The sequence below is a fragment of the Poecilia reticulata genome, linkage group LG21 (assembly GCF_000633615.1).
Source record: "Poecilia reticulata strain Guanapo linkage group LG21, Guppy_female_1.0+MT, whole genome shotgun sequence".
Classification (NCBI taxonomy): domain Eukaryota; kingdom Metazoa; phylum Chordata; class Actinopteri; order Cyprinodontiformes; family Poeciliidae; genus Poecilia; species Poecilia reticulata.
Window position 1 is genome coordinate 7,767,388 of NC_024351.1, and position 15,842 is coordinate 7,783,229.

At 37.9% G+C, this 15,842-nt stretch overlaps 1 protein-coding gene across 2 annotated transcripts; it reads right to left on the minus strand.

Annotated features, from left to right (window-relative positions):
* Positions 1 to 423: 423 nt before the first annotated feature.
* si:dkey-119f1.1 (Structural maintenance of chromosomes protein 6-like) lies at positions 424 to 15,779 on the minus strand. Of its 2 annotated transcripts, XM_008397769.2 has the most exons (27): positions 15,676 to 15,779; positions 15,189 to 15,344; positions 14,378 to 14,513; positions 13,891 to 13,996; positions 12,485 to 12,621; positions 12,332 to 12,393; positions 12,130 to 12,210; positions 11,854 to 11,955; positions 11,350 to 11,469; positions 11,151 to 11,249; positions 10,791 to 10,937; positions 10,103 to 10,191; positions 9,847 to 10,011; positions 9,378 to 9,556; positions 9,072 to 9,273; positions 8,113 to 8,227; positions 7,712 to 7,872; positions 7,329 to 7,464; positions 4,752 to 4,832; positions 4,485 to 4,655; positions 3,880 to 4,017; positions 3,175 to 3,320; positions 2,906 to 3,031; positions 2,599 to 2,704; positions 1,495 to 1,647; positions 802 to 899; positions 424 to 596 (listed from the first exon to the last, which is right to left on the minus strand). In XM_008397769.2, exons 2-27 carry the CDS (start codon positions 15,324 to 15,326, stop codon positions 509 to 511), a joined length of 3,282 nt encoding a protein of 1,093 aa, XP_008395991.1. In that variant the 5' UTR covers positions 15,327 to 15,344; positions 15,676 to 15,779; the 3' UTR covers positions 424 to 508. The 2 variants fall into 2 exon arrangements, with proteins under 2 accessions (XP_008395991.1, XP_017157513.1); XM_017302024.1 differs by lacking the exon at positions 15,676 to 15,779 and having other exon boundaries at positions 15,189 to 15,669.
* Between the last annotated feature and the right edge of the window lie 63 nt (positions 15,780 to 15,842).

Below are 15,842 nucleotides of genomic sequence, written 5' to 3' on the forward strand. Positions count from 1 at the left end.
TCAAACAGTTTGCATTTCAGAAATATTTCTTATATAGCCAACACAAGGAAAATGTGCAACATTGTACATCTTAAATCAATTTTGCCATTTTTTTCATCAAACAATCCTTTACACAATAGCTTTTACATGAAACAAATTCGGTCTTAAGGGTTAGAACTGAAAAAAACTGTATACTCTTACAAAAAAAAACAAACTTTACTTTAGAAATATAAACTGGCAATTGATATAGTTTTTTTTGTGGTATTCAATCAGTATTTCACCACTAGATGCCACTGTGCTCCAGAAACTGAAGCTGTAACTTGTTCTGGCTCAAGTAGTTGCATTGATCATAACCTCGACTTTAAAGCTGCAAGCAGCATTGTGTGGCCATATTTCTGAAAATAGACTCTTTAGTGGCTATGTTTTATTCATTATTAATGCAGCCATTTTTCTTTTTAGTTTATTTTTTAATTTTACGAATTGAACACGTTACATTACATTAACAAATTCAACATTGCAATGGAGAGTATTACTGGTCTTCACTGCGAAAGCTGTTCTGCCCTCGGTCAGGGTCCTTCAGGCGGAGGATACGGATGGTTTTGCTCACCGGAAGAGAACTGAGCAGGAAAGAAAGCAACACAAATATTGACAAGATTTTAAGTTGCTTAGTACTTTTAAAAGAATCAGAAAGTTCTTAAAGTAGTGTCATTTCAGTTAAGCGGTTCTGCCAAACACTATTTAAGACACGAGAAAGTAAGACAGTCGAAAGATGTGGGTGGAATTGATTTGTGTTGCACACACAGAAATGGTTCTGATGGTTACCTCATGTTCTGGGGTGTGAGGAAAATGAACTGTCTGTAGCGCTGACTGGCAGCTACTTTCAGCATCATGTCCATCGATATCCTCCTGTTCACCATGTCCTAAAAGAGCAAAAGAGGAACGGAGTCGAGTTCATTTTTTTCCCATCTTAAACCAAGTTATGCTGCAAATTCTAGTAAGTTAGAGATAAATTGGCTAATAATTTATTTTAATAATCATAATAATGATTTTTTTAAAATTATATTAAAAGAAAGTTTTTGCAATATGCACGGCCAATCATATCAACCCCCCCAAAAAAGGTCAGATTTGTGTCACTAAATCAAACACACTCAATAGTTTTCAAAGCGTCTGCAGACTGAGAAGTCACGTCGCAATTTATCCGACTTTAATGTCACCATCGTGAGACATGCACTATAATTCTGCACCAGAAAAAGCCAGACAGTAAATGGATGAAATGTAAGGAGGGATGAACCACACATGTGACGTCTGTTCAGTCAGATCTATAATTACTAAATGATACAAAGTAAACTTTGTTAGCCAGCTATGTTCTGAACTTGTAGACATATCAGGCGGCTTTAATGTTGGGCCTAACACATGAAAAAATAGATCTAGTTCATGTTACCCTCCCCTGGTCATCATGCCAAATAAATGGCATACAAACACGCAACAAATGTGAATAAAACTGTATGACATTACCATGTAAACATCAAACTCGTCAAGGCAGCGAAAAGGCGACTCTGTGATTGCCCAGAGAGAGAGGACGAAACAAACGGTGGAGAAGGAACGCTCGCCTCCAGACAGAGATCGCATGTCATTCAAATCCGCTTTGTTTCCTTGGCCTGGCTGCACCTAAGAAAAAAAAAAAAAAGAAAATCAACCATGTCAGGTTTATACAGAAAATTCCTTCTCTGAGGTCATTTTATTTATTGAATTTCCCTTTGGGATCAAGAAAGTGTTTTTGAATTAATGACTTAATTTGTAAAAAGCAGTGGAACCAATCTATAATAAACAAAACTGCCAAAAACTTTTTCTGTTAACTGTAGTTAGACTTTACAACTGAAACAAAAGAAAGTGCTAAAACATATATACTTATTATAGTTAAATGTAGGTGTATCAACCAGGATATTGGATTAGCACCTACAATTTTCTAGTCTTTCTGCTATGAAAGATCAAAGTACTTACAAGTAAAAAAAAAAACAAAACAAAAAAATGACTGCATTTGATCCTTTTGTCACTTATTTCAGAATCAGAATGCATTTATTGTCATTGTACAGAAGCAACAACATTTCCATTCAGTACAGCCTATCCAAAGAAAAGACAGAGCCTGTTTGTTTGCTTAGCAGCGCTTTGGGTCAGGTCCACAGATGTCATGGGAAGGGAATGGGACCAGGGCAACTTGTTCCGTTAATTTTCCATCTGCCTTAAGAGTCTTGCTGGTACATCGCAATGGCAACTCACACAGAGTCAAATTTGTGGTCGTTCCTGCTGAACCGAGCTTATATCTGAATCAGCATCTGAAACTCATCACTTCATTGAACGTAGAGTGAAATACATCAGGGCTTTATTCGTTGTGGATTATGCTAATGATCAGATAATAAAAACTAACTTTCACCGCTCCTCAGCACCAGTACCACAGGTTAATCACCTCAATGCAACATCAATGTACGTATAATTGATGCTGATCCTTGAAAAAACGGTGAAAAAGATTCATGAGCCTAACAAGTAGTGCCAATCGCCTGGTGGTACATTTCTGTCTGAATCCAAACTTAAGGCTGAAGCAAACAAACGAAAGCTGCTTACCGAGATGGTCAAGGTCTCATTCTTGTGGTCAAACGTCATGCTTCCACTATAGCCTCTCTGAGCCAGCATACTATTAAAGTAGTATTTACAACGGGCTGAGAGGAACCTAATGTGGAAAAATTAACAATCGTAAATAAAAAAAAGCTTCCAGAGGAAAAATAAGAGTATCTGAAACAAAATTAATATTTTTCTGTTGGAAATACAAAGAAAATGCTCTTAAGCAGTGATGCACTAAATGTAGTGCATCATTCATTAAGCAGTGATTAAGCATCACTGCTTAATGAACAAAGGCGTCGTCGTGACTTACTTTCTGAGATCAGCGTAAACTTGGAGTCTGTAGTTCATGACGGTATCCAGACTTCTGATGAAGCTGTTCAGGCTCCTCATTTGCTGAGACATATTCTTGTAGCTCTCTAAAGCCTCGTGATATTGCCTAGACAAAAGAGTGTAAAAACAAAATTAGGAGCACTAGTATTTTGGTGTGTTGTCAGAACTGCATTCTGTCAAGCAAAGAGGAAATTGTACATGGTAATGGCTCCCAAATACAATCCTTGTTGCAAAACATGAAGCTATTACCTCACAATCTCCTCACGGTCCCCTTGCTGTTCCTGCTGAGTTGAGATCTTGACTTTGAGACGATTAATTTCACTGTCAATGCTTTTGGCAGTTCGACGGACTTCAAGGCGTTCTGGACAAATCTCAGAGGCCTTACTGACAGAAGTCTAAGTTCAAAAAAAGGCAGCCGTTACAAAAAAACAGAAAGAAAGCTGTGGCGTGTCGCCTAGACAACCAGTTTGCATGCACAAAAACAAACGAGAAACAAAAACAAGAGGTTAATATGGGCAACAAGAAATGCTCATCTGAGGAAAAAGACGCAAGCTGTAGCTAAGGGGTCAAATCATCAGACTAATCCTGCATTTAATTTGTCTTTATATGTGATCTAAAGAATATGTACAGCATATAGTCTTTATGTGTGCAACTGGTTTACAATGATGGTAACAGAACGTTTCATACGTGCAGCAGCGTTATTGGATATCGGGCTTGGAGTAGTTCAGGGATGTCTGTGTTGTTTTGTTTTTTTTAAAACAATAATACTTAAGATTTTCCGTAAAAAAGAAAAAAGTAGTACAACATTTAAAACATTATTAGCTTTGATCCCTGTGTCTAAACTAACTGTAGTTGAAACCATTTAATTTTATTTTTCGCTTTAAACCATCGGGACACCCAGTTGTCTCGCAGCCACTTGTTAATCAATAACCATACACTGACAATCTCGCGTACCGCAAGGTTTTCCTCCTTGTTTTTAAGTTGAGCTTCAACAGTTTGAATGATGCGGAGGTGGGCACTGCGTTTGTCATCGTAGTGTTTCTTGTGATGTTTGCACTTCATCACCTCCTGGTCAGTTTTACTCAGCTCGTCCTGCAGTAAAACAAGAAGCAGCGAAAATAAAGTGAGACACAACATGAATGAATTGGCTGACTGCGCCAGCTCACAAAGTCACACAGTTGATATTTAAATGATGATGATATTTTCATATGCAAAACAACTGTTCAGAATATGCATTTACTGAGACAGCGCATGAACAACAGGATATCTGTTCCAACAGCTAACTTAGGCTGGTGGAGAGAGTAAAAGCAAACAAACAAAAAAACCTGTGGAGTAAATCTGAAAATAAAGTTTTCCCACATGTTACTTTATCTTGACAGAAGCTCAAAGTTTACTGTTGTGAATAATAAAGATACATGTAGTAAAGATACATTACATATGTAAATTTAAAACTAAAATATTTGGAATTACCCACCGCAAAAACCACATTAAGAGGATATGCAGGTCATTTTTGAAGACCCCTTAAGTCATTTTTGTCTGCCTCCAACCAGAATAATTACCTTGACTGAATCAGCCTCCTCAGTGATGGTGCTTATGTTCTCTTTGTGCTGCTTGTATTCCTGGTCTGCCTTGTCATAATCTGCCTTCAGGTTGGCCATTTTGGTTTTAGCTTCCTCGTACTCGGCACGCTTGGATGAAATCTTTGCAACAATCTCCTGAAGCTCTTCCTCCTGAGACAGACAAAATATAACAGTTTAACACGATGAGCCTGCAACATCTAAAGGTTTTTACGTATGTGTGAAGGCAGGAACGTGATCTGTTCCTACCAGTGGCCTGAGGTCCTCTGACTGAGGCTCTTCCACGTTCTCTAGGTCTGTCAACTCAAGCTGGAGCTTTGTGGCCTTATCCTAAAATAAATAAGCAAAGTGAGGCATTAAATTAGATATAGCTTCAAGTAGAGATATATTTTAAAAATTTTATACCGGAATTTATTCGTAACAATTGTGGCTATTTTAATTACTCTATATTAAAAGCCGTTCATATTTTTTTGCAAATAATTAGAAGAACACAATAATGCAGAGGTTCCCAAACTGTGGGGCGCACCGCCTAGGGGGGGCGCCGTGCCATTGCATGGGGGGCGCGGGAAGCCGCCTGGATGAAAAAAAACAAAAAAACAAAACAAAACATGAACGCTGTATGCGCTTGGTTTTTACCTTAGAATGGCCAACTCTTTGTTATTCCTCTGTCAATTTGATACAGTAGGGGCTTCCACACTTCCCATATCTGTGTCCTGTCACTTTTATCAGCAGTTAAAACTGTTTCAGCCGTTGTTAACTTGTGGTAACCTGTTTTTCCGAGCCGCCTTTAAACGCAACATGAGCGCTACGACGCTCATACTGGGTTTACACCTGTGCGGCAGTGAAGGAGACCTGCTGCTGCTGTGCAGTTACGCAGGTGTGTTAGCATCATGGCAGCAAACCAGCAAAACGCAAAGAACATTTCAGTTTTCCCCCCAAACTAACGAGACTGTTGAGTGAAGCTGTTGGATGCAGGTAAAGTTAGCTAAAAGATGACTAACTAATATCAATACAGGACCTTAAGCTTAACAAGTAGCCTGTAGGCTACCGATGTCGTTATCTATGTTCAGCTACGTCACATGTGTCAAACTCGAGGCCCGTGGGCCACATGTGGCCCGCCATGTCATTTTATGTGCCCCCCTAGCGTTTTATAGGCCCATGATTGACTTAAAATAGGTTTTGAGCATGAATTGACTACAAACTACAACTCCCATAATGCATTTCGATTATTACCAGCCAACATTACGGCTTCTCGCCACTAGAGAGCAGCAGAGTCACCTCAAGCTGCTTATTGATTTTACCAGCGAATAAAACTGAGACATCGACAAGCTAACATCAAAATGTCCAAGAAAAGAAACATCGATTTACAAGACTGTGAATGAAGATGTGTGTGAGTTGGTGTCAGGGTGGCAGGTCGCGCTAGACTTTTTTTGTTATCAGTCATCTTGACCGACAACATAAAAAATAAAAAAAAATCAGTCATACTATTTTTATCCGTGAAATTACATTCATATTAACATCGGCTATTTAGTCGTATTTTATGCGGTTTAGTTAATATTCACCGTGAATCCAGATCCCATCACAAATTAAGCAGATAAATGTATCTACATTTTTATCCGTAGTGACAAAAACCACTGACTGTGGCCCCAATAACTTTTAATAAATTAAATAAAGCGGCTTCACATAAATTACCAGCACTTCACCTGCTGTGGTCTGAACACACAGCTTCACAAATTCCTCCTGGTCCCCATCTGTCCCCAACTGACTGATGAATTAGTCAGTTGGATCTGTCTGATCCAAACAGATCAACTAAACTCTGAGTGTTTTATCCTGCGCGGTCCGGTGTGCGCTTTTACCAGAATGTTTTTTTTTTTTTTGCATGGTTTTGCTTCTCCGAAATGGACAGATGTTACGTCTGCAGCGCTCCTCCAGAACGCCGCTCTCCTGGGTAACGTGCACCAAGAAAGCTCCATTTGTTAAATCTTCTGGATGAGTTACTTCCAGTGGTTTTTAATTCTTCGCAGCGGTGTAGCGGCTTCCGCAGTGTTTGAGCAGCGGACTGCGCATGTTACAGTCTAATTAACTTCTGCGTCTTCATTTATTTCCTCAAGATAAACTGTCGAATCCTCAAATGGATTAATACAACGTTTTCTCTGGTCTGTAATGGAGACTTTTATTTAACGTGCCATTTCAACCAAAGGTTTTGAATGCGCTTCCTAACCAGATGCTCAAAAGCGTTATTTAACAATATGAGGTGTTTGATTTATTTTTAACATTGTATTTTCATACATTTATGCTAGGGCTGCCCAAGTCTAGTTTTCCAGAGCTACCATCTGCAACTTTAGATGCATTCCTTCTCTAACACACCTGGATCATTGACTCATTATAAGCCTCTACAGAACTGAGTTGCTGCTGATGAGGGAAGTCAACCTTTTGTCTGGGGTGTGTTTTAGCAGGGATGCATCTAAAAGTTGCAGTCTGAAGGACTGAACCTGGGAACTCCTGATTTGTACTGTCTATATGGCCCGTTGAGGGTGGCCAATGTGCTGAAGTGGCCCTCGGTGAAATTGAGTTTTACACCCCTGTACATACAAAATGAATGTACTTTCTGGTACATTCATTTTGCTCCCAACAAAGTCGATCCACCCCCCCTTCCTCCGTTCTTAGAGTCACCCCTCCCTTCGCTAACACACGTCGTTCAACCAGACAGCTATTTGTAATCCATAGGGTGGGCACAGAAAATGTTTGTACACCACTGGGGGAGCACAGGAGAAAAAGTTTGGGAACCACTGCAATAATGACAAAAATATTTGGAAAATTATTTACTTTGGTGGTTTTTTGCTCCATGAGCACTTTTCTTAGAAGTCCCTCATTGTGTTTGATGTCTTCATCCAACTTTCTCATTTGTTGCTGGAAACGAGCTTCCTGACCTGCCTGGTTTTCCAGTTCTCTCTGTAAATGCCTGATGGGAAAAACAGAAAACAGGAAAGGGAAAGAAAAAGAAAGAGGGTATAAAATGGTAAAGCACAGTTTTAAAGCACAGTCTTTCAGATAAAATAGATGTAGATAAAACTCTAAATACCTGGAGTCAATTTATTATTGCTTTGATTTTTTGATTTGAATTTTCACATTTATGTAAATATGTAGTGTTTATGTTCTTGTACAAAAAAAAAGCACGCTTAGAGAGCATATAAATCTAAGAAACTCACCTGATTTCTTCCTCAACATCCCCTGAGAGGTAGTTTGGTCTGGTTTGATCAGAAGAATAATTACGGTTAGTGAAGATCTGGTCACCATCTTTAGAGAAGGCTTGGATGCAGTTAGCTGGAGGATTCTTGCCCTGCATTATTCTTCGAGCCTCTGTGCGATTCTGAAAACACACACATAACGAATGCAAATAATAAAAAAACCACCACTTATTCACATTTTATTGACACATTTCAGTTTTAAGGAAAAAATACCAAAACCTTCTTACAGATAATCCTTTATATAAAAGGATACACAGCTGATGTTTGGTTCAGTTGGACTTATCCAAGTCTAATAAAGTTGTCTGAACATTTGCACGCAGTGAAGACAGTAGGACATTCACTCTGGACAAAAGACTTCTCACCTTAATAAGAAGAATGCTCTCAATGTTTTTTTGATCAATGAGGCAGTTGGCCACAATGGGATCTTCAATGTCCAGAGCTTGGAGCACAGAGGGATATTGGGGATGATTCACAGCCCTAAACAAAATAAACCGATGTTAGGTCAATAAAATGGTCAGCTTTTTTTTTTTTTTTTAACAAGTTCTGTCTGGAATTGTGGCAGAATTATGCCAGTGTGAAGTCCAACAGATTCACTTTCACAAGTGGAGGATTACAGTTTTTTGCTATAATGCTCCACTTTATAGTATATATATATATATATATATATATATATAATGCTAAAAAAATATATTATATATTCCTTTGGGTTTATTTCAAATGTACTGGACATGGAGATGGAACAAAGAAAGGGAAAAATAGATAGAGAGAAAGGTGGAGGAAAAGTTTAAACGGGATCACAGATAAGAGTAGAGGAGCGAAAGAAGAGTCCAGGTTACACAAGATAACAGAAGTCTGCTTCAATACCTGCAGGAAAAGACAAAACCAAGAACCAAGACACTAACGCAACAAACCACGTGTATAACAATAACTACATCACTGAAGAGTACACGTCAATAATTAATACGAGACATATCTTGTATTAATTACAAGACATCTTTTTTATAAGATCAGTTATACGCCTTAATCATTAACCGAAACAAAGAAAAGTGTTTGTAAAGAATTTATGCAATAAAGAGTTTCACTTTTTGATTTGAATTAAAATAAAAACCTTTTCATTATACTGCAATTTATTTGGCTGGACCTGTACGTTTGGCTATATCACAGTTAATAGACAAGCACCCTTATCTTCCCAAACAGTTAAAATACATCTAAACAATAAATAGCTTTTTTGCCACAGTGCTCTGCAATTAATGTGGCTTGAAAGCACCATAATTATAAAGAGGAAGAATAAACTAATGAGTCTGGAATGAAATGTATTCACCTTCTTCTTGTATCATGGACATGGTGGAGAAATTGGCTGGTGATGATGGTTGGCCTTTGACCAGATTTGTACACTTTGGCCATGAGGCTCTTTAGAACTTTTTCATCCTCATAGTTGTCACATGTGAAAGCCACAAGCAGGTATTTAAGACATACTTCCACAGCCAATGCCAGCTCTGGATCCTTCAGACCTATAAGGTAACCTGCAGAGCGGAATAAATACGTAAGGGTAAAGCAGGCTTTCTCTAGTCATTATGCTTGTTTTCTGACTTTAACAAGCCACTCAAAACGAGAAACCAAATTCTACCCAGAGGTCCTCGAGGTTTGTGTCTGAAGTGGCCTTTGCTGTTAGCTTCCTCAATAGCACTAAGCAATGCAGGCATATATTCTCCAAAACGCCGAAGTCGATTTGAGCGACTGCTCTTCATGGTCTGTAGTTTCCTTTTGTTTGCTTCGATGGATTTCTTGAGCCCATTATACTCCATTCTGGAAAGGTAAAGAACAATTGATTTGAGATGATTAAGTTTTAGACTGTGAAACAAACATATCCAGCAGAATTGATTTCACTCCAAAAGAAATAAATGTGTCGTAAAACTCCGTTGGAGTTCATTTAACTATTAGCAGGCAGATGGGGGAATCTTGTTGATTGTATTTACATATATCAGCCTGACCTGAAACATCTACATGGAAATGTCCATTTTTAGTTCTACTAAAACCTTTACTATATAATAACCAGAAAGAATAGCATAAATAATGTATTTTTTCTGTTTACATACTTCATCTTTCCTTGCTCTTCTTTGGCACGGTTGCTGGCGTGTTGAAACAAGTCAATCTGTTGACCTAGAGTGGAAATGTGAAGACGGAGGTTTTCCTGCTCGGCTTGAATCTGCGCCATGCGTTCTGCCCTCGCCTGGCTCTCTGCTCCAGTTGTTTGGTTGATGCTACAGAAATTAAAAGGTGATCAAAAAGGAGAACAAAAATAAACCCACCAGTCATATGGTTTATAAAGAAGACTGTAAGCAAAGCTCACACCTCAGAGTCAGATCCTTTATACGTGAAGTCAGCTGGGCTTTGTCTTTTTCCAGGTCCCTGAGGTTAGTTCTACACCTATGGACAGTGAGCTGAAGAGAGGAAAAAAAACAAGATTAATTTCCTGCATCAAAATTACAGCAATATAAGAAAGTATTGCATTTTTAAGTAAAACAAGACTGTAAGATTAAAGGACTGCTGTAATTGAGTAACATAAATAATAGCATTACATTTGGCACTGGTACTTTGTTGGCTCCATCTGTGCTTCTAATTAAATAAACATGTAATTCCTAATTACTTCCTAATGAGCTGGATTGGCCAAATAAACAGTGGTTTGTAAAAATGCTGTAACAGCTCTTTCTTCTGAGCCGCTGTAACACTAACAGCTACAGGAGATCCTTCCTGCCCACACAATCAGAATCTACAACAAATCTTTGAAGAAACTTGGGTAATAAGAGTCAGCCTTGAATTTTGTTTTGTAGCAAAAGGCAACTGTAGGAAGAAAATGCACAAACATACAGTAGAGAAATAGTTTATCATGAGTTGCTGCTGATATCTACTTTCTTTGCTTTTGTAACAGATTTGTACCATCTGGAAGTTGTTTTCAGGTTGTTTTTGTACCATCTGGAGCTGAGCACAAGTGGAAACAGAAAACACAAAAGTGTGTGTAAAACAATGCTCAGACTCTGACCTCACAGGACTTGAGAAGGCTGTTGCGTTTCTGGGCTTCAGCCTTAAGCTCAGCACATTTAGGCTGCAGCTCCTGGACTTGCTGAGTGATTCCCTCCAGCTGTTCCTGAATCTGCTTGTACTTTTTCTCAGACTGCTCAACCTTATTCTGTAAAAACATTCACGTTACAAAAGACAACAAGGTTGGAGTCAATAACTATTACATTTAAAGACTAAATTATTGATTTAAGTAAAATGAGCAAATGGTGCAACAGGTCATCATTAAAAATAAAGGAGAAAAAAAGGTTCAGGAGATTTTTTTTCCCTTTAACTGACATTTAAATACTGTTTTAAAAAACAAAAAACAGCAGACATATCCTACCTTCCATTCATCAACCTTTTCATCATATTTCTCTGTGGAACGTTTGTCTGCCTGTAACTTCTCCTTTACTGGTTCCAGCTCTCTTTCCATTTCAGTCACCTGAAAGAGTCAAGTCACTGGTTTTACTCAATACAAATCCTACATACAGTGGGATTCATGCTACTTGCACAAAAAATTATATATATATATACACACTTACCAAGGACCAAGCCATTTGTTTCTGCAATTCTTCCAGTTTGGTGTGCATTTCCCCAAGTGAAGCTAAGCTCTTGTACCGGTCCTCTTTTTCAAGGTATTTACGCTTCAAGTCTTTCAAACACTGAAAACAAAACAAATGATAACAGTAATAATAATAATTCTAATAACAATACTGTTATGAGACTGTACAAAGTGTTAAATGTTTTGTTACACTTTAATTTAAAGAGGTTATATTAATTTTTTTTCATGAATTTCTGAAGATCCTTGACAATGAAATGAATTAGCTCATGGCCCAGTAAATCCATTAATATGACTTAAGATCATAATAAATAACTATGGACAATATTTATCTCACTTAGTCAAAATAATTTAAGTTAAAACTAAACTTTAGCTACAAAAAAAAACAAAAACTAAAAAAAAACTAAAAAATACAGTAAAAAGATTTGACACATTACTAATAAAAGGTTCTAATAAACAAAAACTTGTAGGTGAAACCGAGCCATACTTCTCCATGCTGCTCAACTTTCTCCTCTGTGACTTGCTTGGTGGCTTTGATATAAATAAAGTCCTCCCTCATCTGCTCTAGTTGCGTAGCCTTCATGAAAAACTGTAAGAAAAAAACAAAACAAAAAAAAAACACATGTACATTTGTTTTTACTTGCAGAAAAAGAAAACAGCTAGATCCAAATGACAACAAAATTGAGGTCAAGGTTTGCAACTAACGCTGTGTCAAGACAGGCTACTAACTACTAAGATAGAATATTAACTACTCTAAACAGACCTTATACTTGTCTCCTTCTCCTTTAGAGTGCAGGAAGTATTTGCTCATTTCCTGTGTGAGAACTGACACAGGATTGTTAACCTAGAAAAGAAAAGCAAAAAATAACAATCACAGATTTTGCTGTAACACAGGACCATCAGTTACACAACCTCACCTGGGTGGAAAAATACAACTTTCTGATGTATTTAGATGTCCAACTTACTTGAATGTTGAAATTGTCCAAGATGGAAATGAGCTCTTCTTTTTTGGTAGAGATGACCTGACCTATCAGAGGATAAAAAGAATGACTTTCAATGATGAGGTTTTCCTTGCAAATCCAAAAACAGAGGAATCTAAAACACCCCCAAGTGTTTACCTCCGTTACTCTTCAGTTTATAGGTTCTCAGCCCTTCCCGTGTTATTCGCAGGTCTATGGTGATGGCCGGGCCGTACACGTCAAGCTTGTAAGCATCTCTCCCTTTGTTACGCAGGGTGATTGACACATCAGCAGAACTGAACAAAAAAAAGAAAAAGCATTTGAAAATTTTTTGAGTAACTTTTTAATTCAAAATTGCTTATAAGTTTAATATTTCATACTGGCTTACATGGTTTGTAAAAGCAAGTAAACAAAAATCTGACTTTGAAAACCCGATCAAAGATAAAGAACCTCTAATTAGACAGGACTTTAGAAAAGATAATAAAATTCCAACTTAGAATAATAGCAAAAATATTATTAAATTACATTTTTTTAGGTAATAAATACTTGAGTTTTTATAACAATTCAATCTTTAATTTAAAACAGGCAGAAACAATTTATGCAATTGTTTTTAAACAAGATCAGTTATAGCAGTCATTAGAATCTCTAACAAGCAAACGAATAAAAAAAAAAGGCATATTTTTAATTATTTTAACACTTCTAGTGGATTTGGTATGAAACCCATCCATCCATCCATTTTCTTTACACCCTTGTCCCTTAGCGGGGTCGGGAGGGGTGCTGGTGCCTATCTCCAGCTAATGTTCCGGGCGAGAGGTGGGGTACACCCTGGACAGGTCGCCAGTCTGTCGCAGGATGAAACAAAGTGGAATAATATGTGGTTACAAAGGCCCTGGTAACCTGCTGGAGTGCATGGCATCATTGACTCTAAATTATCAGAGTCCATTAGCATTTGGTGGCTTCAGGAGGCTGTCTGAAGTCACCAGCAGTCTGAGTGTTCGCTAGTTCAGCCAAGTCCGGCACAAATTTGTAGATAAGCCAGGTATCTACAAATTGTAACAGGCTCCAAACAGCAGAAATCCTGTTATGAATAAATCCAGGGTGAATCCCGCCGGGTATGTCCCCTTCAGGACAAGAGGCCACTCTTGTGCCCAAATTTTCTCGTCGAGAAAATTTGATGAATTGCATTGAGAAACCGGTTGAGCAGATCCATAATTTGTAGATTCGGAGGATGTGCAAAAAAAGGCTCCAAAAATATAGAAAAAGACAGGACAAAAACAGAGCAAGCAGGGCAGGCAATGGCAGGGAGGGAGCAGAGGTCTATATGCTCCTATTTGGAAATGTCATAGGTGAAGAGTAAGAGCTGGCGCTTTGGCAAAAGTGGATGGTACAAAGTATTAACAGCAGTGGTACCAGTATTTAATTTGCTGAAAGTGACATTTTCTTTCCCCACTGAGGAATGGTATTGAAAAATAAAAGAATAGACAATTTTGTAGATCAAAGAGCATGCTAGGCTTTTACACGGTGTCATCAAATGCATAAAAACTATACATTTGGTAAACCTTTACCTTTCTCCTTCTTTCACAAAACCCTTCAAAGAGGATCCTCTATTTGTAGCCTGTGCATTCCCTCCTAAGGCAACTATGAGAGCTGTCAGAATGGCACTTTTCCCACCTGTTACAAGCAGTTTGCATACAGATCAGAGGTTATAGAAAATTAAAGACAAACAACGGGTATTGTAAAAAGATAGCTGATCTACATTGTCAAGTTTAAACCACTACAGGAACCCAATAAGGCTTAGAGGCTGTTATCAAGTGTCATGTGTGATCGACTCACGCAGAAACATCTACTTGTACTCTTAGTAATGAAATGCTTACAAGCAAATGCCCCTTTTTTTAAGTAACAACAAACTACACATTAAGATAATCTGTAAACCTGAAGTTATATTGTGTAAAAAATACTGTTTGAAATATTAATTGCAATTTATCTAAAAAATTATCTCCAAAAGATTATTTCAATTAAAGACATTTCAAACATTTATAGATGTCGACTTACTTCCATTATTACCAACAACAAAGTTGACATTGGAACCAAATGCAAATGGTCCAAGAAGTGAGTGACACATGAAGTTCTTCAGGGTGATGCTCTCAACTATCCCTGCATCACTCACCACATCACCAGAACACTGAAACTATACACAAAAAGTTAATGAGAGGGCTTTTTGAGAAGTATTTTGAGAAATACTTCTTGAACTTTTCCACATGCCCACTTGCCCCCAAGCTCCAATGAATTTTAGTAGCATTTTATATAATAGACCAACATAGAAATAAAATGGAAGTAAAGGAAAATGAGTAATTGTTTTCAAAATGTTGGTATGATCAACAGTCACTTTTAATCTCATAACATAAAATCTAATGCAATCAAATTTCATAAGAAGATTTTGGCATAAAGTAAATGGTATGCCAGTTTTCATACTCATGTGTCAGAATAACCCAGTCAAAACCCGGGGATACATTTAAATCAAAATCTGCAGCAAAATTAATGTAAACTAAATGTTAACAGAAGCTCTCCGTGCAATTTATCCGAGTTTAAGAGAATACGCTCAGAATAATGAGCAAAAACTGGAAGTGTAAAGCTGCTAGAAACATAGACCAAAAGATAGATTAGCAGCTATAATTTATGCTATGATGTATTCATTCTGGAGCCCTTTTATAGAAATGCATTCCGCACTTTTAAGATAATCCACTTCGACACACACACATCATTTTTCCTCAACTTCTTTGTTAATGAGCTACTTCATGTTAGTCTAGTACATAACATTCCCCCAAAATACACTGCAGAAAAACATAGAAATAACATTACCTACCCGTTTACTCAGAGCGGAGTCTCCTTGCTCACTTTCAGCAATATCCTGATCCTCGTCGTCCTCATTTTCACCATTCTCGGCAGGTCGGAGACGTTTGTTTGGGGTTTCACTAACAGCTGTGTTTCTTCGCTTCGACATGTTGGACACCCGACCTCACTTTTAAGGACAAAACGAAACCGAAAGAAAAAATGACTAGTATTAAGTAAGACTGAGCTTTTTTAAGCGTGTTTCATCCCGCCACTGTACTCCCATTTAGTGAGACTCGTTCCGGCGGTTATTAGGAGTGAAGTGTTTTTTCTTTTGCCACAGGTATACTTTATATATTATTGCAGCCAGTTAGCTTGTGTGGCTAACCAACCTTGCCCGCTAAACAAAAATAGACGAGGGTTATCTATTAAAGAAGCAGCTAGGAGCATTGTTATTGACTTTATGCTATTAAGAGTAACAAAGGAAAGACGTTAATTAACGTAACGGGCTGACCTCTTACCTAGTTTGTGTGGCTCAGCAACTAAACACCAAACCGGCGTCCATCGAATTCGCGCTATTTCCAACAAAACATCGCGAGAACAGATGAGATCAAACAGTGCAAAAAATGCCTCTTTCTACCTGCCAGATGAATTTGAAGGGTATGGTTACATCTTTTGGCTTTAAATG

Coding starts and splice junctions, on each gene's coding strand:
- si:dkey-119f1.1 (XM_008397769.2), bottom strand. CDS start 15,326: ATGTCGAAGCGAAGAAACACAGCTGTTAGTGAAACCCCAAACAAACGT. Junction 11,956..12,129: donor GAGAAGGAGACAAGTATAAG/GTCTGTTTAGAG, acceptor TTTTTCTTACAG/TTTTTCATGAAGGCTACGCA. Junction 4,656..4,751: donor CAGAGGACCTCAGGCCACTG/GTAGGAACAGAT, acceptor TGTCTGTCTCAG/GAGGAAGAGCTTCAGGAGAT.